The sequence below is a fragment of the Natrix helvetica genome (assembly GCF_964273705.1).
Source record: "Natrix helvetica genome assembly, chromosome: 1".
NCBI lineage: Eukaryota > Metazoa > Chordata > Lepidosauria > Squamata > Natricidae > Natrix > Natrix helvetica.
The window spans coordinates 255,779,527-255,803,167 of NC_138548.1; the positions used below are offsets into that span (position 1 = coordinate 255,779,527).

Sequence of the window (23,641 nt, forward strand, 5' to 3'; positions counted from 1 at the left end):
TAATGCTCCTCCGAGGGACGTTAACTTGGGTATGTCCCAATCCTGGCTAATCCTGCAAAATTCCTCCGGAAAATGACAGTTGGTCTTACCTGAACTGTTGTTTTAAGAGGTTTTGCAGGATTAGCCAGGTTCCTGCCCTAGCATTGGTCCAGGGGTTGGGGGAGTTCAGGGGATAGGGTGTGTTCCCTTATGACTTGTTTTCAGGTGTTTTGCAGTGGGCTTGACTCGTTGAAACTGGGAACCAGAAGCAAGGAGCACAGAGGTGTGGCTTCAAATTAACTCTGTCTCGAGGCCAATTGGACATCACAATACCCAACCCTGGCTAATCCTGCAAAACCTCCTAAAACAACAGTTCAGGTAAGACCAACTGTCATTTCAATCACAATAAAGTTTCTCCATTTGGGCAATTGATTCATATGAAAACATGTTGAATGCTTGTGGTAAGGTTGAAGTGACTAATTTAATGAGCCTTACTTCCAGCTTTTTCCTCATAAAAGAGGAGACAGCTCACAAGCACAAATCATCACAAAGAAGAAAAAAAGAATTTAAAGCCACAAATACAGTGTTCGTGATAAATAATTTACCCTTCCGCCCATTTGAATTGCTTCTACTAATTGTAAATAAGCCACCACTTTTTCCTACAGACCTCTTTAGCTTAGGACTTTATAATCCATTATGATCGATCTCCAACATGCAACATCAAGTCAAATAAATCGAGGGATAAATCACAGCATGAAACTGGAACAGCATGTAGCCGTTTCTTACTACCCACGATTTTTACTGATTATTTATTTATCACTGAAAGTGACTTTTCAGTGGGAAAATGTGTAGTAAAATAACAAAGGTAACAAGCCATAGAAGTCTCCATGCTCTGCAACTTTCTGAGTCTAAAGAATGGCACATTGTTTGTTTGTTTGTCAAATTTATTTGTTGCCCATCTCCTGGTTCAGGTGACTCTAAGCATCATTAATGGTAGACATCTACCCTGCCCTGCCTCTGAGGAACATCTCTTGGATCAACTGCTGTCCTAATCTATTGCTTGCTTTCTCCCTTGAGATCTGCCTGTTCTCCTTGCAGGAAGATGCTGAAATTATGTGGAGAAGCAGAGGATAAGCTAGCTCAAGAGCTCATCCACTTTGAGCTGCAAGTTGAAAGGGATGTGATAGAACCATTGTTTGTGTTGGCAGAGGTAAGAGTTGCTTATTTCAAAGTGAATCTTTGCCGTGGGTCTTTTAGGTTTGGTATAAATGCGAGTGGATCTCTAGCAGATCTGAGAACAGGAGGCATTTCAGGATCTGTTTGTAGTCAAAAACTTGTGGTCTCTGGCCTCTTGGAGTTTGGATCTTGGAATGAAAGGAAATAATAGCATATCAACAAAATGCATGGAGGGAATTGATAAGGTAATAGAAGTCAAAAGAAGTCAAATTCACAACCAAGTAGGAAAAATGTATCTGATTCAGTGGAGGGATTCAGCCAGTTCGCACCACTTCGGGAGAACCTGTTGTTAACTTTCTGAGCAGTTTGGTGAACTGGCTGTTGGAAGAAATCATTAGGGGAGAGAACTGGTTGTTAAATTATTTTAATCACACCACTGATCTGACACTATCCTGGTGTTCAAGTACTAAATGAACCATGTTTATCACTGTGATTACAAGAGTCAGAAGTGAGCATCCGTTTAGGGCTTATATCATCTGCAAGGTACTTCACAGAGGAACTAAGCAGAGAGAGTCCTCACAGTTTGTTTTCAGTCTATTTATGGAGATACTGTCTGGTTTAATTACTCCTGAGTTTTTCCTGCAGACAACACAAACACATTCTGGTAATCTTAACTTAACGACCACAATTGAGAGAGGCAACCTCATTGCTAAGCAACATGGTCATTAAGTGAAACATCGCATCCCTACGCCAGACTTACAGTCTGTGATTCTGTTTAAATCACCTGTGGTCATTAAAGGTAACATCACATGACTGTAACTTGTAACTTTCTGTTGGCTTCTCCACTTACTTTGCCTGTCAAAAGCTGACGCTGAAGTTTGCAAATGGTAATTAGGTGGCCATGGGACCCCCTGTGACCATTGTAAACCGCTGCCACTTGCAAAGCACCTGGATCTTGATCATGTGCCCATAGGAATGTTACAATTGTCATGAGTGAGAACTATTCATCAAACTACTTTTCCTGTATCATCATAAATTCATACTGTTGCTAAATAGGCCAGTCATTGACCAAGAACTACCTGTAATCCAATTTTTTTTCATTCATATATACATATGTATGTGAAATTCTATTAATTTTTCTCTGCAACTACTACAATGGGACAGGAATTGCAGAGCTACATTCTCTCTTCTGTGCCCCCACACCATTTTTCCTTGTGTTCTTAGGATGTTATGGGCCAAAGGGTTCTGGGACTTTTCAGGGTACATAGCCGCCTGGTTGTGCTTTATGATGATCAAAATGCCACACACATGGAAAATACCAGGTTGTAAAGCTGTTCTAGGGGAAGGCTTCTTTTCCTTCCAGCTTTGTTCCTTAAATGCTAGTGGCTATTCTGAAGGTGATGGCGGCAAGTTCTCTTGCTAGCCATGTGAGTGTTCTCATAGGATAGGAGCTGTCCATGGTTCTGGCACTGGCTGTAATGCTAGGCCTGCAAATTTACTATGATGTCATTTAAGTTCAGTACATAGAATTTGCAATGCAGTCTTATTCTTTATCAATATACCTTATATTAATTGTCCTCTTTTTTTAAAACAAAAAATACTACTTCAGGTAGAAATCCCAAATATTCAAAAACAGAGGAAGCACTTAGCAAAATTAGTCCTGGACATGGATTCATCAAGGACAAGGTAAGAGACATTTTTTTTTTCCTCAGTTGCCTTTGCAATGCCAAGTCTTTGTTTGCTTCATGTGTCTGTTTTTATTGCTGAACTAGTTTTTAGAACAAGTTTCCTTAGGGCGGCTTTCAGTATTGAAAAAGAAAATCCATCCCAGATGGAGTTTTATGCTAGACTGACCTGTCTCCTGTCATTTATACATCAGGATTGTACAAATGTGTGCTCTCTCCGTCAGCCTTCAGTTTGGGTTGGCAGTGGCCATTGTGGTACAGGGGAAAATCTATTAGTGCTGACTTTATGATTTTAAAAAATGGGGGGAAAGATTCTTCAAAGATGTATTTATTTGCATAGATTAAAAAACATCCAACTCACAGTGATTCTGGACACAGAATCCTTTTACATTATAAAAAAAAGCTGGAACAATAAAATGAAAGAACAAAGAGATACACATCCATAAAAAGAAAAAGAAGAATCATATTAAATAGAACAGAATGTTGCAAGGTCTTACCATCCTACCCAAGGCTTGGGAAAATAATCAAGATTTCAGGGGTTTCCAGAACATCATCCGAATGCAATGATATGAACCCTACATGGGTGGGATGAAAGTAACTTGAATAAGACATCTCATTAGAGAGCTGGAGTCACTAAGTTGTCTCCAGTAATCAGTCCCAATCTCCTCTTCCTATTCTTATAAAAAAGCAAACACAATTGAATTCTGTAATCACCATCTTGATCAACTAAAATAGTGATCTACAAAATCCCATTGTCTCTGCTATTCTAATCCAAAAAGATTTCTTTCAAAGAAAGAAAAGAGAACAGGAGGAATTTCATTTTCCTTGCAATACTCTGTCATACGTTTTCAATCTTGATTGTCCAGGGAAAAATTAATGTTCAGATTGGCATTGAAATAGACATGGTTGCTTCAATATCCTTTATTAGCCAGAGGCCTTGCCCTGACTAGGCCAAAAGCATTGTTGTCTTTCACACCTTCCAGTTGTGGAATCCACGGCTGAGATTTTCACTGATGAAAATAAATAAAATGAAATCTTTCTAGTGTTTCTGTGTTCTTTGTGAAGCTAGAGAGTGACTATTTGCCTGAAGATACACACATTGCTTTTATTTCTTGGTATTCCTCAAAAAAAAACCAGCTATTTTTGCCTCCTTCTGAAAAAGCTATGACATTGCCTTAAAAATGGAGAAATTTGAAATCACAAAGACACTGAGCTGACATTTCTGTGGAGGGAAAAAAATACCTCTGAGGGATGAGTATTTGAAAATGTTGGCATCAGTTCATGCTAACAAAAGTGCCTTCACTCTTAAAATTAGCTTGTGTTTGTGGCAGAGAGAAAGCTAAGCTGTGCTCCCTTCCATGTGACATGATCTTATATTGTTCTGGCAAGGCAGCAAGAAATAGTGCTAAGATAGGTCCTGTGTCCCACTGAACAGCCTACATCTTTGCTCTTCTTTCTCCTACAGATGGCAACAGTCAGCCAAGTCTTCAGGTTTGTCAAGCAACTTGCAGCCTTCGGGTGCCAAAGCGGATGCTCTCAGGGAAGAGATGGAGGAGGCAGCAAACAGAGTGGAGATTTGCAGGGTATCTCCCCTCCCCCTTTTTATTCTAGTCAATTGACGTCCGGGAGGTGGCCAGAAAGTAGCTGTAAATCCATTTTTTATTATACATGTAAATCTGGTAGTTGGGATGGCAAATAATCAATCAGGAAGTGGTATTATTGTGTATTTGCTGATTTGTGTCAAACAGATCAATAAAAGGAATATTAGCCCTGTAAATTGCAATACAATTAGCCTTGCTCTGCTTTTTTGGATATATTTTAAATTTTCTGTAAAGATAAGGAAACATCTAGCAACACTTCAGGTGTTTTGAGTTTGAGTTAGAATCTGTGCTCTTTTTTTTTTTTTTTGGTACCTCCTGCAGGATCAGCTCTCAGCTGACATGTACAATTTTGTGGCCAAAGAGATAGACTATGCAAACTATTTCCAGACTGTAAGTATCAAAAAGCCTGGCTTTTAGCATCTTTGTCCCTCTTTGGCTTCCTTCCCCCTTCCCTTTGTAATACCGTGGTGCCTTTCAGATCGTGTATTCTTACAGCCTACATCCCATTTTATTTTTCTCCCAGTTAATAGAAGTGCAAGCAGAGTACCACAGAAAGTCATTAGCACTTTTGCAGAATGTGTTGCCTCAAATCAAAGCACAGCAGGGTAAGTATGGTGCTTCTCAGGTTACCATTACCACTATGTACAAGACACATTATGGACTCTTTGTTCAGGCAACGTGACTCCTGTCTTGTCTCAGGATGATTCATTTCTCAATTAAGCATAAAATCCATAAACTTCCACTCTGCTATTGTTGCCTTATTTACCAAGTTAGAGAGTGAATAATAATCACATCCAGTTAATAACACCATCCAGTCAGAATACCCCCAAATAATACTCAAATTACCATTTGAGACTGATTACTGCCACCTTATTCGAAAATGCAAGGACTCAATGGGATGGACAGATAGTCTTAGTCTAATGACCACTAAACAACACAGGCATTAAGGGAGACAGCCCGTGACCATGACAGACAGTTTTCAATCTCACTTTTGCTCTGATTGTTACACAAATTACCATTGGTCATTAAGCAAGATATCACATAGATATCACAATCTGTGATTTTACTGCCAGCTTTTCCATTGACTTGTTTGTCAGAAACTGCCTGTGAAGCACACAAATGGCAACCACATGACATTGGAGCATGTAAACACCCACTGGGCATGAAGTGCCCAAATTATAATCATGTGGACATAAGGATGCTACAATAGCCGTACATGACAGAGCAAACCACTAGTATTTAAAATGAGAGCAAACCCATCTAGCACTGATGATTTTATCTAATTCAGTAATGAAACATCTGCAAGAAAACAACTAAGCTCAGAGAGCATCAAAGACTCCACGATGTAAATACATATAAACATATAAATAAATTCTGAGGGGCCTGAATCTAGATCTAAATAGGAGAAGAGCAAAAATAACTGCAGAAAAATTTCACTTCCTCTTGGTCTGCCACATAAATGAAACTGAATATTTACTGATTTTTCTCATCCTTCTGTATGCAGTTGTTAGGAGCTATGGAGGAAGGAGTAGCTCAAGTGTAGCAAACTGTTCTGTTTTGATTGTATCTTTTTTGGAACTGCCTTCTACAGAAGCTTGGATTGAAAAGCCCTCCTTTGGGAAGCCGTTAGAGGAACATCTCGCTGTCAGTGGCCGGGAGATCTCCTTCCCTATCGAGGCCTGTGTCACTATGCTCCTTGAATGTGGCATGCAGGAGGAGGTCTGTACGGATTGCTTCCTTTCTTTTTTTGAGGTTCAATTTTATAGCTAGAGATTCTGTAAGCTGCCTAGAATCCACTGGGGTTATGAGTGGTAGATCAGTTGCATAAACAAATGAAACACCCGGAAAGGGGGTTAGAAAAAACATTCATTCTCTTGTTTTCAGAGAACCCATGCCGTATGACTCCAAGTCTGTGTTCATGGAGCTTGGCACCTCAATCAGATTTTATTTTGCTTCTCTTTGGTTTGCAGGGTCTCTTCCGAGTGGCTCCCTCTGCTTCCAAATTAAAGAAGCTTAAGGCAGCATTAGACTGCTGTGTTGTGGATGTTCAGGAATATTCAGCAGATCCCCATGCCATTGCAGGTAGGGCATCACTCTTTAGCCTATCAGATGGTCTTCATAACGAATGACAAGAATTTGGACCATAGAAGGCACCTCCAGTGGGAAATGCAGACCAAGGACAACTACTGCTCGCCAGTTTATGATATGGACAAGTAATTAATAATAATAATTTATTAAATTTCTAGACCGCCCCCTCTCCCCGGAGGGACTCGGGGCGGTGAAAAAAAAAAACCTTCCGAATTTATTACAATTTACTATGAAAAATGTACAAAATAATTACAACATAGAGCAATTTTCTTTCTGAAACAATTCAGTGGATTTTAATTGGACTTTCTCTTTTTAAAGCAAAAGAGCAAGTGACTGACTTGCTTAATGTATGCTAATTTCAACAGTTCCCAGGCAAATTTTGAAGTACTTTACGGTGGCTGTTGCTCTCTCCCTATCTATCGATATATTCCATTGTAACAGAACAAATTCCTTATTATATGCCTACATTCTTGTTGTGTATATCACTATTTGCTAGTTATAATACTAGAGCAGAACATTACAGTAGTCCTCAACTTACAACCACAACTGAGACCAGAATTTTGGTTGCTAAGCAAGATGATTGGTGAGTTACCGTATTTTTCGGAGTATAAGACACACTAAGATTTTAAAGAGGCAAATTAAAAAAAAAATTTGCACTCTGCAGATCTCCTCAAAACGTCCCTATTTTTTGTCAAAAAAAAGGGCATGCATTGCCTTTAGGAGGCTTATAGAGTGCTCCTGGGGGCTGGGTGGGCCCAGAAGCAAGTCAAAAACAGCCCGTTTTTCACTCATTTTTGCCCTTCCCAGCCCCAGGAGCACTCTGGAAGCCTCCTAAAGATTATGCACCACCATTTTTGCAAAGGGGGTGGCATTTCGGAAGGCCAAAAATGCTGTATTCAGTGTATAAGATGCACCCAGATTTTCACCTTTTTTGAGGGAAAAAGGTGCGTCTTATACTCCGAAAAATATGGTATGTCTGATTTTACAACCTATTCTATTTCAGCATGGTTGTTAAGTAAAACACTGCAATTTTTAAGTAAGTCATCCAGTCAAAGGAATCCAGCTTCCCCGTTAACTTGGTTTTTTGGAAGCCGTCTGGGAAGATCACAAATGGGATCACATGCTGTAACCATTGTAAATAAATACTGGTTGTCCACTACTCAAAATTTTGATCATGTGACTTTGGGGATGCTGCAGTGGTCATAATTGAAAGAACTGGTTGTAAGTCACTTTTTTGGTGGCGTAACTTTGAACGGTCACTAAACAAATGATTGTAAGTCAATGATTGCTTGTATCTCTTCTCATAATCCGCCCAAAAACATATTTCCAATGAAAATAGTGTGATTGAGTCAAAGACCTTAAAATATTTTCCCTCTTTTGAATTCTGTTTATTTAATAGTATGCTCTTAAGCCTGTTAATAGCAGTAGCACTTAGACGTACAATACAATACATTAGCAGAGTTGGAAGGGACCTTGGAGGTCTTCTAGTCCAACCCCCTGCCTAGGCAGGAAACCCTATACCGTTTCAGACAAATGGCTATCCAACATCTTCTTAAAGGCTTCCAGTGTTGGGGCATTCACAACTTCTGGAGGCAAGCTGTTCCACTGATTAATTGTTCTAACTGTCAGAAAATTTCTCCTCAGTTGCTTCTCTCCTTCATTAGTTTCCACCCATTGCTTCTTGTTATACCTTCAGGTACTTTGGACAATAGCTTGACTCCCTCTTTTTTGTGGCAACACCTGAGATATTGGAACACTGCTATCATGTCTCTCCTAGTCCTTCTTTTCATTAAACTAGACATACCCAGTTCCTGCAACCGTTCTTCATATGTTTTAACTCTCCAGTCCCCTAATCGTCTTTGTTGCTCTTCTCTGCACTCTTTCTAGAGTCTCAACATCTTTTTTACATCGTGGTGACCAAAACCGAATGCAATGTTCCAAGTGTGGCCTTACCAAGGCATTATAAAGTGGCATTAACACTTCATGTGATCTTGATTCTATCCTTCAATTGATGCAGCCTAGAACTGTGTTGGTTTTTTTGGCAGCTGCTGCCCATGGCTGACTCCTATTTACAATACAATACTATAGCAGAGTTGGATATATATCTTATATACAGTATATCGTTCCATAGTACAGTACAGTCTAGGCGATTTACAAAACTTTACTCTTGTCTGCTAGTATAGCACAAGGCCAAAGGAAGGATAAGAAAAAGATAGACCTTCAAAAGAAGAAAAAGTTCTTTCTCTATTTTTGTGTTTCTTCTACAGGGGCACTGAAGTCCTATCTTCGAGAGTTGCCAGAACCACTCATGACCTTTGAACTTTATGAAGAATGGATTCAAGCCTCTAAGTGAGTTCCTGCAACAATTTTTCATTTAGCCAGGTTTCTCTGCCTTCTAAATTTTTTGCCTCCCGCTGTCAAATTAGAATGTGAATAAAATGGCAACCCTGCAGAGGTTTATTTGGGAATAAACTCTATTGGTTTTTGTGAAAGACAAATGCAGGGGAAACACCCTGAAATTCCACTTTTTATTTAATCAGAATGACCCTGATATATTTTGTTTGTTATTTTACCATTTATTTTGCAGTTTTATTTATTTATTAGATTTATTTGCTACCATCTCACCTACCTTGCTATTGAATTAATCTCAGTTATTCTTTCTTTTTAGCATTCAGGACCAAGACAAAAGATTACAAGCTCTATGGAATGCCCTTGAGAAACTGCCTAAGGCCAGCTACAATAATCTAAGGCAGGTGCAGAGAAACTGAAGAATATGGTTTTGTATTTATTTTACTAATCATGGGGGCAAGTATTCTACTTCAAAAGAGAATCCCTTTCTGATACTGGACTAGAGTCAGAGAATAAGGAACACTGAGGAGGTCAGCATAGCCTATCTAGAAGTTTGCAGAACTTTATTATATCTGCCATCCCAATTTATTTATTCATTCATTTGTTCCACACACTTCCCATTTTACTAGCATCATAGCAGAATTACCTTTTCCAGACCAGGAAAAGAAATCAAACACAGTTCAAAAATCAATAGACAAGACTATACAAATGGATCTGGTTTGGTTTGGTTTGGTTTTATTGGACTTATATGCCATCCTTCTCCCAAAGTACAACATAAAAACACATATAACAAAAGTTAAAAAAGATTAAATAGGCAATCCAATAGCCTTCCATTGACAATTTAAATCAAATTTAGGATTAAATTAAAATTAACAATTTAAAATTAATAATTTAATTTATTCTATTCAGGCCAGGCCGGATCTATTAATATGTTTATCTTGTTCAACTCTACAGTAATCTGTCTCCTGTGCTAGATGTATGCTTTTCTGCAGACCAGATAGGGCAGTGACGGCTAACCTTTTTCGGATTGTTTGCCAAAAGCGGGGGGGAGCACAGAGGGATCATGCACAGGTGTGCCCACACCAATAATGCTATCTGCGTGACCCTCCCCCCCACACACTTTAGGCCCACGATGGACCTATTTTTCACCCTCCCAAGGCTCCAGAGGCTTTCTAAGAGCCTGGGGGAACAAAAACAGCCCGCCCCTGGAGGCCCTCCAGTGGCTCAGGAGGCTTCCCTGAAGGCTCCGGAGGGCGAAGAATGGCTGTATGGGTAACCCGGAAGTTTGGGAACAGTGACTTCCGGTTTGTCCATAAGGCAGTTTTTTGCCCTCCAGAGCCTTCAGGAAGGTTCCCTGAAGGCTCTGGAGCGTGAAGAATGGCCCAATGTGCAAACCAGAAGTCCGTTCCCGAACTTCCAGTTTGCACGTTGGGTGGTTTTTCACCCTCTGGAAGCTTCAGGGAAGGCTCCGGAGGGTGAAAAATGGCCAAAAAAGAAGGCCAAAGTCAGCTGGTCAGCATGTGTATGCATGCTGGAGCTGACAGGGCAACGCCTCGTGTGCCCTAACAAATGGCTCCATGTGCCACCTTTGGCACATGTGCCATAGGTTCGCCATCACAGGGTTAGGCTTTCCAGGTTGGCCCTAGGGATGAACTCATGATCTCTAATAAAGAACTAACCTCTCACTCTCTTCTCCCTCATTGCCAGCCAGACCCATTTCTTAGGAGGCAGTTGTGAGAAGAAATGAAAGTGGAACAGGAAGTTTCAGAGAGAAACTTGCAGTGGTTGTGACGGTTGCTGTGTCTCAAGTCTCTTTTCTGTATTGTTTTCACTTTTTATTCATTTGTTTGACAGGCCTTGTGATTTAACAGCTTGGTTAACTTATTTATTTCTACAAGTATTTAAATATTGCCCTACTTCTAAGAGCTCAGCACTTCATAGTGGAAAATCATTAAAAAAAAGCTAAACAAATACCATGGAGTGGATTCTAAGAAAAGTTATAGTGGCAGCCCAGGTCCTACAAAAAGCTTGATGAAACAAGATGACTTTAACAGCCTTTTGAAAGGCAAGGTGTTCCATAATATGAGGAGTGCCATCATGAAAGTGGCCACGATTACGAGTTAATGCATTCTTTTTGGATCATACACAAATACTAAAGGTGCGCAACATATCACTCCTTGTACTAAATGACATATCTAGCAATTAGCACCCACAAGTAAATGTATTTATTGGTCATTCTTAGATTTCTTCATTGTGATATCAGGGGTGTCAAACTCGTGTCATCACGGTGGCGTCACATGACATATGGCTTTTTCCCCTTTCACTAAACCGGGCGTGGGTCTGACTAGCACATGACACATCCGGCCCACTGGCTGTGGGTTTGACATGATCTATATGATTCATGCCCAGGGTTACACACCTATGCCAAACCTCATTTTGAATCTTCTTTTAGATTTTGCAAAATGGTTTGGTAGGAGTCTTATTGCCCGCATGTGGCTTCCACTGAATCCATTGGTCTTGTTTTCAGCTATCACACAATTAGCACATCCAACGTGGAACTGGAACTGATCTTCCTTCTGTTTTATCAGTGTTCTTTTTTTTCTTATTTTCTTTAATCAGCTCAACTCTTCTTCACAGTTCTTTAGAGCTGCTCATCAAGAACCTCATTCTGGCTCTGCAGATGTTCAGCCATATGGCTATAAGAGACTGTTCTGCAAATGCCAGCAAACTTAAGCATGCATTAAATGTATTTATTTGACCTCCTAAAGTTATTCACTAAGCAATTGTAAGCAACACAATATTTTTACTAAATGAACTCACACAATTCTTTTTTTCCCCTTTATGAGTCACATTAAGATCAGCAAACTAAAAGCATTATAGTTTTCTCTACCGCACCATGTATGGTAGTTCCCTCATCTTTTCAAGAGATCAATCGAATTGATTGAATGGACAATGGAATCCATTGAATTCTCTAAGGCCAACAGGATGTTCTGCTCATTAGTGACATTGAGTAAGTCCCCCAATGATTTCAAGGCACAGTCAAGGACCATTACATGTATTGGTTTTCTATTCCATCTCTTCTCAGAGTCTGCCACCTAATCATGTATTTGAGTAATCATGTAACAGACATAGTTTCCGAATATCCTTAAAACTCTTCACTCTTCCAAAATGCTTCTTTGAAGCAAATTTCCAGCCTAATATAGCTCTTGACCAAAGAGCAGTTAAATTAGATTGATCCAGATTTGCTGGAGGCCTCAGATTTTGTCCAATATCATTAAACCTTGGGATCCACTTCAATCGTCCCATTGAGTTTGTCTTTCTGGATTTGATCATTATACACTATATTGCCAAAAGTATTTGCTCACCCATCCACATAATCAGACTCAGTTGTAAGCGAATACTTTTGGCAATATAGTGTACATTTTCAGTATAAATCAGATCTAGCTCTCCTTCAAAATGTTTCCAATTGTACAGTGATTTGTTAGGTTGCACATTCTCTTGATTTTGAGTTTCATCCATTTTTTTTTCAAAAGATAGCAGACCAATATACCATGAATGCTATTATTTCATCAGATCTAATTCCAGTACTAACTTTTATTTGTGGAAGAAGGTATCCTTATTCCTATCAAGGTTCCCAGAGGATAAAAGGCAACATTCATTTTTTCTTCAAACAGAAGAAGCATAATTTATTAAGCAGAATCCTAAGTGAGCCGTTCATGAATTCCCTATTTCCAATAACTGACATACCAGTTACTGTATGCATTCAGTTTTACTTTATTTTTATTTTATTTTTGTATCTTTTTTTATTTACTCAGCATACTTTGGATTGGAGGTACCTTTACTTCAAAACTCAATATTGAATTATATAAGCAAAATCAATTGTAATTGACAAGCATAAGAATAGCAACATTACAAAGGCTAAGTATGGAAGCTGCAGGAGGAACTCAACACTTGAGAAAACTACTCACAAGCAGCTGACTTTTTGAATATGGATGACAATTAAATCCCCTTTGCACCTTGTACCCATAATTAATTAATATTATATCTTATTAAATTGGAAATCATACAAGTTTCTGTCATCCAACCTCAGCCCTTCAAGGTAGTCCAGACAGGACAGCAAAATCATGAATACTAAGACTACCTTTATTGTAAGGTTGCATAAACTATCTTATAACTCTGAAAGCACTTCTCCCTTGCCTTTGCTTTCCAAATAACTATGGAGGGTCCCTTCTGCTTTCACCATCTCCATTCCTTCTTTGGACTCTCTCATGTCATACCAGTGTCTAGGGTGCAGTTCTTCCTCCTGTCTCAATGTTATGCTCTCAGCCCATTACATCCAGTGATGTAACTATGGTAGAGAGAAGTGAAGGAGAAGAATCTTGATCTATGCCTGAGAGTGAAATATCTGACGCAACCGACAACCTGCTAAGAAACAGTACAGATTTGTCCCTGGTTTCAAAAAAACCTGTTTGCTTAATGCCCACACAATTATATCTATTTTTGAACTGCCGTCTGATGCCAACAGAAAGTTAGATGAATTAAAATCTTTAATAGAAAAAAAAACTTTAAACTCTTTGTCAACAGCAGCTGACAAAATAGCTAATGTGGATTGTAATACAAAAAGTATAATGGTATAGATCAGTGATGGCAAACCTTTTTTGGCAGCCATGGCAAAAGCAGGGGGAGCACATGGGGTCGTCCATAGGTTGTGCCACACCCATAATGCTATGCACATGTGTCCCCCAGCGCACACGCATGCGCGCAATCAGTGATCCCCCCTTCCGCTTTTGCTGTGGTTTTTTCATCTTCAGCCTCCCCCCCCCACCCCCGGATGCTTCCCTAAAGGCTTCGGAGGGTGAAAAACCCAGAAGTTTGGGAATGGTGACTTCCATTTTGTCTGTAGGACCGATTTTTGACCTCTGAAGCCTTCAGGAGGCTTCCCTGAAGGCTCCGAAGGTTGAAAATCGGCCTTATGGACAAACTGGAGGTCACCATTCCTGAACTAATGGGTTCCCCGTAGGTCCGATTTTTGACCTCCAGAGCCTTCAGGGGCTTTCAGGAGGCTTCCCTGAAGGCTTTGGAGGGTGAAAAACTGCCCTACGAGCAAACCAGAAGTGACTTCTGGTTTGTCTGTACGGCCGGTTTTTCGCGCTTTGGAGGCTTTAGGGAAGCCTCCGGAGGGCGAAAAATGACCTCAAAAGAAGCTGACAGGGCAACACCTCACATGCAAATGGGTATAGGTAGTCCTCGCCTCACTGTAGGAATTTCTGTCCTAAATCATGCTACTTGTAAGTTGAGTTACCTTCATGACCAACCCAATTTTATGAACATTTTTGCAGCAGTTGTTAAGTGAATGCCACAATTGTAAAGTCAATGCATTCCTATGGACAGTTTTTGCCAGAAATTGGGCAAAACCACTTTCTTTGGGGGGGGGGGAGGCATCATAAGTCATAGATTGCTGCAACCAGCCAGTTATCAAGCACCCAAAATGTGGTCATGTGACCACAGGGAAATGCTACTGTTGAACTTTTGGAACCAAGTCGTAAGTACCCTTGCGGAGTTCCACTGTAACTTTGAATGGTCACTAAACAAGGACTATCTGTATCACATCTCATCTCTATACAGCAAATAACCAGAATAGAAACTTTAGCACCAAAGGACAAAATGAAATATATGTGAAGGTGAAACAGTTAAAAAAAATAATGCTGTATATTGCCATGATTCACATTAATAATCAATGAAACACAAAATACGCTATAGTGAAATCTCTCTCCCAGCTTCTCAGATACAGAATAAGTCCAAATGAAATAACAGATATAACATAGTCACCTGATCATAAGAAAATTGTGCTGACTTTTGAACAATCAGTTCCGCTTCAACTGTTTTTAAAGTTTAGCAAGAACTTTTGGTAAGTTGCCACAAGACTATTTCAAGATAGTTGTCCATATCCTGTGCTAAGCTTTGGGAAGAGTGCCAACCAGAAGCAAGAGAGAAAGATAAGGCCCTCATATGGTAACACTGCCTTGTGTAACAAACCTTCAGATGATTTCTCAAGACTACAAGAAAAATAGTGAGCCACTCAGAGGTGGAATTCAGCAGGTTCTGAGCAGTTCTGGACAACCGGTAGCAGAAATTTTGAGTAGGTCAGAGAACCGGTAAATACCGCCTCTCACTGGCCCCGCCCCCATCTATTCTCTGCCTCGAGTCCCAGCTGCTCAGGAGGAAATGGAGATTTTGCAGTAACCTTCCCCTGGAGTGTGGAGGGAATGGAGATTTTACAGTATCCTTCCCCTGCCACACCCACCAAGCCACACCTACAGAACCAGTAGCAAAAAAAAATTGAATCCCACCACTGGAGCCACTCCAATACCCTAAATTGTTTTTCTAGGAAGAGCAGGAACATAAGTAGAAAATTTGAGGACATTAGATCAAGGTTGCGAACAGCATTTTCAGCTGCTAATTCATTTAACATTATTTTACCTCTATATGAAGGGGATAATTCCCCTCAGCTAAACAAGCCAGCCTCTGCACCCTTATCATCATCAATAATAGCTTTCATACATAAGATGCTCCCACTCAATAAGAGGGAGTGCTCTAGTATTAACCCAGTTGCAGAAGAATTCACATTGCTGCCAGAGGCCATGACCCTGCTGTCTGGAGTAATAGGAGAACTGTCCTCGTGGCCTACCCTTCAAGAAAGGCCAACTACCAGCACTAAGAAGGAAAAGTAAACTTCAGTTTCAAGATTGCTCTAGCAACTCAAAATAACCCACTCCTAGTAAAAACACAACCCATTCTTCACTTATTAGCATGATCCTTCCCTTGAGATATCATCTAGAGCTGTGATGGCGAACCTGATGGTGAATATCTGGTCGTAAATTGTGATGTGGGGGGGGGAAGCATTTTAAAGTTTCCTCACAATGAATGAAGCCACAAATGGACATTTAATAATTATACAATTTAACAAGTTAATCAATATAAGTACTAGGGGTTGTTTTCCAAAGCAATAGAAAAGTAAAAGGTTCAAATTATCCATGCTGCTTTGAATCCCTGGGGGAGTGCCATTGTTTGGTTCACCTTTACCACATGAACAGATTCTGTCACTTTTGCTTAGAGCCATAATGGGTGCTCCCAAGTTGCCTCTTCAACATAATTGCCAAACATTGAAACTCGGAACTGGTCCAGAATACTAACAATTTGGATCAATGTTACTTTAAATCCCCATAGGCTACTTCAAATATTATTGATGGTTACTTTTCCAAAGGATGGATGGTTCAGACCCATATCAGATCTTCATCATTTCCGCTTTTAAATGGTTCTCAGTTCAAGATGGTGTCATTTGCTTCATTGTTCTTTCTTGCAGAAGTGGGTGTTCCAGGATAGAGAAATATCTTGGCCCCTTTTCTGAAAATGGATGTGATATTTGAGTTCTCTACTCCTTTTTTTTAATCTCATGAACTTAGCTAAAGCATTTGGTTGATGGCATTTTAGCAAATTAACCAGACTCAGTTCATGGGTTTGTACCCTGGCAGCTATATTTTTTCACTTTAATTTTTAACTTGATTTCCTCTCACTACAGGTACCTGATCAAATTCCTTGCAAACTTAACCGAGTACCAAGATGCAAACAAAATGACACCAAGCAACATAGCTATTGTGCTGGGGCCAAATCTCCTCTGGCCTCAGACAGAAGGGTAAGAGGTTGACGTCTAGGGCTTTGCTGTTTTAAAATTCTAGGTATTATAAAACCATGTAAACTCTGAGACAATATTTTATTTGCTATACTTTGCAGATGTTGGTTTTAACAGGAATACTTTGATCAAATTGTGTCTTATTGGTTTCATATGTCTAAAATTGTTTTTTATAGAATGAGACATGGCACAAGGCAAAGAGCACTGTAGAAGCAGGATGCAAAGCAAGCTAATTTGAAATTAGAAGCAGCAGATCTTCAAGTTTTCCCAGTCTTTTTAGTTCTGTCATTTAGTTCACTCACTGTGCTGCTCAAAAGAAAAGAGACCTCACTCAAAAGACCTCACTATTCTCATGACTTTGTCCTTGTGGATCTCTTCTTTCATTTCAGAAACATCACAGAGATGATGGCAACAGTCTCTCTACAGATAGTTGCAATTATTGAACCCCTTATCCAGCATGCTGATTGGTTCTTTCCTGGAGGTAGGAAACTTTTCTTCCATCTACTCTTTTTGGATGCCTCTGTCAAGCAGAGCCAGACCACACCGGGGCTACGAGTGAGAGTTAGATATCACTTCTGTTACTTGTGCAGCTCTTTCTCAATTACTACCTATTGTTCTTTCCTAGATGAGTAGTACTTCTCTAACAATTAATCAGGTCATGGTGTCTAGAACGGTGATACCAGTTGCTGGAGCTCCAAGATAACGTGATTTTATGCCTTTTCTTTAGCTTTGCTTTTTGAAAAGTACTATCACCTGATAAGTGCCATAAGGATTTGCTAGTTTGCCTTCTCATATGTGGTGGTGGTGTGTGTGTATGTGTGTGTGTGAGGGGGTCTATGACAATTCACCACGACCAACTTGCCATGGCCAACTCACCCACAGCCAACTCACTGAAAGACAACTCGCCACAGAACAAGTCACTGCAGGACAAGAGTTACATTTATAACGAAGAAACAGTGGAATAGAGTCGTTAAAGAAAGGATGCAAAAAAAGGGACAGAATGAAATGTGAAAAATTAAAATAACTACTATTTATTTAAACTAATTAAATAGAATTGCTAAATTGTCCTGCAACAAGTTGTCTCGTGGTGAGATGGCCGTGGTGAGTTATCCTGCGCCAAGTTGCCCATGGTGCGTTGGCTGCAGCAAGTTGACTGGTGAGTTGGCCACAGTGGATTTGCCGCAACGAGTTGGCTATGGCAAGTTATCCCATTCGCGTTGTATGAGAGAGACTCTTTCCTACTGGGATGAGGTTCTTCTCTGAGATGGAAGCTAGTCTTTGTTAGACCTTTGTTTGCAACATATGCAGTGCATGACTATTTTACTGTCTCTCCAAATTAGACATTGAATTCAACTTGACTGGGAACTATGGAAGCCCTGTGCATGTGAACCACAATGCAAACTACAATTCTATGCCGTCACCTGATATGGACCATGCTGACCACAAGCACTCAGATCAGACCCGACGACCACTCAGTGTGGCCACGGACAACATGATGCTTGAGTTCTACAAGAAGGATGGGTAGGGACCCTTTTGCTTTGTTGTGGAAGGAGTATGGGGGCAATCTGGGGTGCAAGCTAGAAGAAGAAGCTATGTTGGCTTGGAGTGCTACTTCCTAGGTGAAATAATGGCTATGTTTTCAAGGAGAATAGGTGCCTCATCACCTTCTCATAACATTTCACCCTGCTCTTAAGTGCCTCTTCCATCCCCAGGCATGAGACTTGTGGCCTGTTGAAAGGAAATATACTATTTTGCCTGCCTGGCTGCCTAACTGCCTGTCTGGCCTCTACTAGTGGTATTTGTTCTATTGGACAAGTGTGGAGAGAAAGGTTAGTTTTGGTAAGTTGGCAGAAGCCAGGGCAGTGATCTATGAGGCCCAGGAATATGTGCCAATTATGCTTACTCTAACATATTAGAAAGTCATCCTGAGTTGGCCAACTTTTCCAGAGGAAAGTTGTGCTATCTGCCTGTCAGTGAACTATGAACTAAATTAATTATGCATCTGGTCACACGCTTATCTCTATCCTAGTAGGGGATTGAGGGAAGTTGTGCTAGGACACAGGTGTCAAACCTGATTGCATTATGTGACATATCATGATGCATTACGTTTTTTGCCTTGCTGGAGCCAGGGTGGGCGTGGCTTGTGCATGATGCTTCCAGCCTGTGGGCCACCAGTTTGACACCTCTGCTTGGAAATTCCCAAAGCAATCTCTTCCATCATTGATAGTTTACCATCATCAACTCCCTTTCTTCTGTTACCATCAAGATTAATTAGGAATAAAAGACTAGCATAGGCATTGATGAAGAAAAAAGCCTGGTCGCTGTGATACTTATAAGATCCTGTTTTCATCATTTCCTTGTACTATGACAATTTAGCCAAAGATGCTTAATTCTTATCATGTGTTTCCTACTGCCATAAGAAATGCAAGAGTAGATCAAATGTCTTTGGCTTGAGCTTCTATACCCTGGGTTCAGAAATTATGCTATGGTTTGGTTCTATTAGACCATGATAGCATAAATGATTAGTGTAATCATGTTTTAGTTTGGCATGTGAACAAACCATAGTCCTGAAGGCAGCAATAGTTCTGGAGTCTTATGCTATCCAAGCTTGTTAGCAAGAGTGGAAAGGTTTTTTGCTTCCTTGTGCATCAACTATCCAGTTTAACCTATGGCTATTGTTGAATCTTCATTGTCCAACAGTGACATGTATTTGTCTCCTATCTATTTCCACAAAGATCAACAAATACCCTGTTTCTCTGAAAATAAGATCTCCCCGGATAATAAGCCCAATTGGGCTTTTGAGCGTATGCGTCAAAACATGCCCTCCCCCAAAAATAAGCCCTGCCAAAAAATATTGCAACACAGCAGCAGCCATGAGGTGACCACGCTCGTCACCTCCTGCACCTCAAAAATAATAAATAATAATAAGACCTCCCTGAAAATAAGGCCAAGTGCTTATTTCAGGGGGTCAAAAGAAAATAAGACCCTGTCCTATTTTCAGGAAAACATGGTGCTAGCAAACATTTCCACATTCTAGGAGGTTGGCTTCACTCTTAAAACAAAACAATTTATTATTTTTATTTGTTGCCTTAGAACGTGGCAGCACCTGGACCAGACTTTGTCTGGACTCAGAAGCTAAGCAGGATGGCCTTTGTTACTACTGTTACTGCTACTACTGATTGGATTGGGTTGGATTTATTAGATTTATATGCCGCCCTTCTCCCAAGGACTCAGATAGTTAACAACTACATTAAGTAATAATGCCAAGACTATAGGCAAGGCTGAAATTTTTAAAAAAAATCTCAGAAGGTAGTAATGGCAAACCACATTAATCCTACTACAGGAGCAGAACAGCTTGAATAATGTAATCATATTATACCATACCATAATAGATTATACAATATCACTCATTCTTTCTAAAGAATCTCAGAACAGTGCATAAATTGTCACATATATCTATTTACATATATCTATTTACAAAGGAATGATCACTACTGAGAAGTATTTATCTAAGATCTCAGGGTCCAGGAAGGTCTTCTTCTTCAAAAAAAAAATTGGTACCAGCCCATTTTGGTGAGCATCTCTCCATTGCATAAAGAATCATTAACTATTCCTGTTCAGTTAACCCTTACTTGCTTGCCCTTATTAAGAAAGGTGGCATGATTCTTATATCCATCTTGTCTACTTCTCAAATCACAGTCATTCATTCATTCATTCTTTTTATCCGCCACAATCTTGTGACTCTCAGTGGCCACAAGAAAAACAACAGGATTAAAACAATGCACAGTCCAATAACAAAACTTTTAATAACTAAGTAACAAAATAACAAAATAACAAAATCAAAGTAGAAGAAACACTAAGAGGCAAAGGTGATCTTAACGTGAAAAGTTTTGAATTTTTAAAATAAAACTACCATGCCATCAATATCTCTAAAATATGGAATAACAAAGAGCCCCTTCCTATATAATCTAACTGAGCTGAGCTGAATCTGATAGCAGGAAGTAATTGTAAGTAATTGAAATTGATCTGCCAACTCTGTGGATCTCCAGAATGATCTCTGTTTGGACAAACTAGACCAGTGTTGGCGAATCTTTTCAGCACTGAGTGCCGGAAACCAGAAGAGTAGCCACTCGATACACATGCACGCACTAGGAAGATGATCTTCCGGTTTCCAGCACGCGCATGCACACCAGCCATCTGCTCTTCCGGTTTCTGGAGTGCATGTGCTGGCATGCATACCGGAAACCAGAAGGTCATCTTCCTGGCATACACATGCGCACCTGGAGGCTGCTCTTCCAGTTTCAGGTGCGTGTGCATGAAGACCAGCTGGCTGGCACACATGCACATGCCGGAACCCAGAAGAGCAACAGGCGACGGCTTCTGTGCCCAGAGAGATGGCTCTGCGTGCCACTTCTGGCACACATGCTATAGGTTCGCCATCACGGAACTAGACTCTCTAATTTGAAGTAAATCTGTGTTGCTCAGCCCTCAAAATGCTTTGCCAACTCAGTAAGTAGGCCATTGAGCATGAGGTTTAGTTTGACTCCAGATATTTCTTGAGCAGCCTAATAACTAACCAAGACTCCTGTTAAGTGATTCAGTGAGATTGTGGAAAGTACGCACAACATTAACCCTCTTCACTGCCATCATCTCTTTCACTTAATAGTAGGAACTGTGCTTCATCTAGATAGGATCACATTCACTGCCAGATTTGAGCCACCAGCGCGCTAACTATGTATTAGCTCACATTACCGTGAGAAACTTTGTCAGACAGTGACTCTGTGAGCAGTCTTCCACATCTTGCCTTTTGAAAGTTTTTGGGGAAACATACATTTTGGGGAATCATCAAGAGAAGAATGTGTTATCTGTATGTTACCAATTACATTTGCACATCACATTGAATAATAAAATAGTCAAGTAGCAAGCATGAATAGCTAATATCCCACATATGAGCTCTTTTCATCATTAGCCAAAAATGTCCAGGTCAGTTTATCATCAACCAACTAACCTACCCCAAGTCTTGGACGCATTCTTTGGCCTGAAGTGGATAAAAGATTTGGATAATACATAATCTTTTTCGTAATGGAGATTCCCTAAAGCAGAGATGGGGGACTTTCCTTTTTTAATGAAGGGTCACAAATCTCTGAGACAAATCCTTTGAGAACCAGAGACAAAGTTAGAAGGGATTTATGTCCTTTGAAGCACATGGCACTCTCTTTCTGTGCTTTCCCCTCTTCGTGCCAGTTCATCCGATGAGAGGCTGCACGCAGACGCTCCAGGTCAAATTTTGTCAACCTCGGAGCCCTATAAGATTGTATTTGGGGCGTCTGTGAAATTTGCATCAAACAGTTGAGGATTGTCATGCATTGTTCTTATCCTGCTTCTAGCTATCGGATGTTGTTTTTATATATTAAGCCAAGGTTTCAGTACATAAAACTAGTCAAGCAAAGGCAAAAATACAAATATATGTTTTTTTTTACTTTTTCATGACCTAATTCCCTGTCACAGAGCTATATTCTATCCTTGGCTATACAAATATGGGAGAAATTATATTCAAAGCATTTCCCAGATGCCCCAAGAGGATTGTGATGGGGAGGAACCCAAACAAGCAGCAATAAAGAGAGTACAAATTAGCTTGAGAGAGAAAGAGAGAGAGAGACAGACGATAGGCTGATTCTTAAAGCTTTCCATGTGCGTTAATAGCTTTCAGTTCCCAGTATTGTCCTTACATCAGACATGAAACATTCGCTGCCAAGAACGAAAACTTAACTCCTTTGATCCAGAGAGAAGAACCACACAGGAATTGTGACACATCCCCATTTCATTCATGTATCCATCCATCCTATAGATCCTTTGGCTCCCTAACCCCACAACACCCGTAGCAGCAAAAGTACAATCCTTGTAATTTGCTTCATTCTGCTTCTCCTAATCATCTCTTCACATTCTGAGAGGGAACGGCGGGTGGGAGCTCATTGTTTTCCCAGAATCCTTCCATTTTTTCTGGTTCTTCTTTCCATTAAACACCCTGCTTCCTCTGTAGTAAGATGCCTCAGCTGGAGAGACTTGATTCCCAGGCTTTTACCCTCAGAGGCTTCTCCCTTTCCCCCCATAGATAGCCACTGCTGGTGCAGGAGGAGAGCCATTTGGCCTTAGTTTGTGTTACACTAATGTCTGTGTGTTTTTGTCCATGCAGCCTTAGGAAAATCCAAAGGTACAGTATTTTCTGGGTAGCTCTTGGACCATTTCTTTTTTTCCAGTATTCAAACCCAGCCTGTTCAGAGCACCCACAGCCTTGGCAGACAGAGCCCTCTTTTGCCCAACTGAGGGTCATGACAAGGCAGCATAAAAGCCAGCGTCTCTTTCCCTGCAGTCGGAATGGAGCAAGTGTTTGGACATACAGAGCTACTTTACCTAGAGGCAAAGGCTCCATAAGATCATACAATAGAGGCCTTTCACATCCCTGCTGCCTAGGATATATAAAGTGGCGATGGGGACTGCACCCAGGGCCTTCATGCCCGCAAAGCATGTGCTCCAGTCACTGAGCCTTCGCCCGTTCAGTTTCCTGCAATGCCGTTAATTTCCACTGCAAAGGACCTCTTCCTTTCTCCTTGGAATGTACAGGCAGCTGCACATTATAAAAATAAAAATGTTTCCCCAAAGTTTACTTTTTGGTCAGAATTTTATTCTCAGTATTGCGGCTTTTCTTCTTTCACAGGCTTCTTGCTGTTACTCTGGAAAACCCTCTGTAGCTGTAAAATATTATCCTTAAAAGATCATTGCTTTTGAAGTTTCTCTTGCAAGCGATTGCAAGGGTTTCCCTGCATTTTTAACCTAACCAAGCAATGCCCTGAAAACAAAGCAAATTTTTTTTAAAAAGTGGCATAACGTTTTTTTTGGCTTAAAGAATATTTATGTACAGTGCATGGCCAAACTGCTCCTTTCTCTCTAATCAAGAGATTGGGGGTAGCCAACACCAGGACATTTGGTGGCCTCAGAAGGGAGTTTCGTAGAAAGACGTGCTTTTTTTAAAATATATATTTTCTTTAACAGTGAGGGACCACTTAGTGGAATTT

At 40.3% G+C, this 23,641-nt stretch overlaps 1 protein-coding gene across 10 annotated transcripts in view; it reads left to right on the plus strand.

Annotated features, from left to right (window-relative positions):
• Positions 1 to 23,641, plus strand: part of ARHGAP44 (Rho GTPase activating protein 44) — a 120,921-nt gene that overhangs the window by 81,856 nt on the left and 15,424 nt on the right. For all 10 annotated transcript variants that reach the window (XM_081965591.1, XM_081965589.1, XM_081965592.1 and 7 more), the window contains exons 5-16: positions 1,078 to 1,189; positions 2,765 to 2,841; positions 4,306 to 4,423; positions 4,763 to 4,831; positions 4,965 to 5,046; positions 6,033 to 6,160; positions 6,412 to 6,523; positions 8,797 to 8,878; positions 9,198 to 9,278; positions 16,458 to 16,571; positions 16,958 to 17,049; positions 17,909 to 18,089. In XM_081965591.1, coding sequence (XP_081821717.1) covers positions 1,078 to 1,189; positions 2,765 to 2,841; positions 4,306 to 4,423; positions 4,763 to 4,831; positions 4,965 to 5,046; positions 6,033 to 6,160; positions 6,412 to 6,523; positions 8,797 to 8,878; positions 9,198 to 9,278; positions 16,458 to 16,571; positions 16,958 to 17,049; positions 17,909 to 18,089 — 1,248 coding nt within the window. The remainder of the gene's footprint in view (positions 1 to 1,077; positions 1,190 to 2,764; positions 2,842 to 4,305; positions 4,424 to 4,762; positions 4,832 to 4,964; positions 5,047 to 6,032; positions 6,161 to 6,411; positions 6,524 to 8,796; positions 8,879 to 9,197; positions 9,279 to 16,457; positions 16,572 to 16,957; positions 17,050 to 17,908; positions 18,090 to 23,641) is intronic.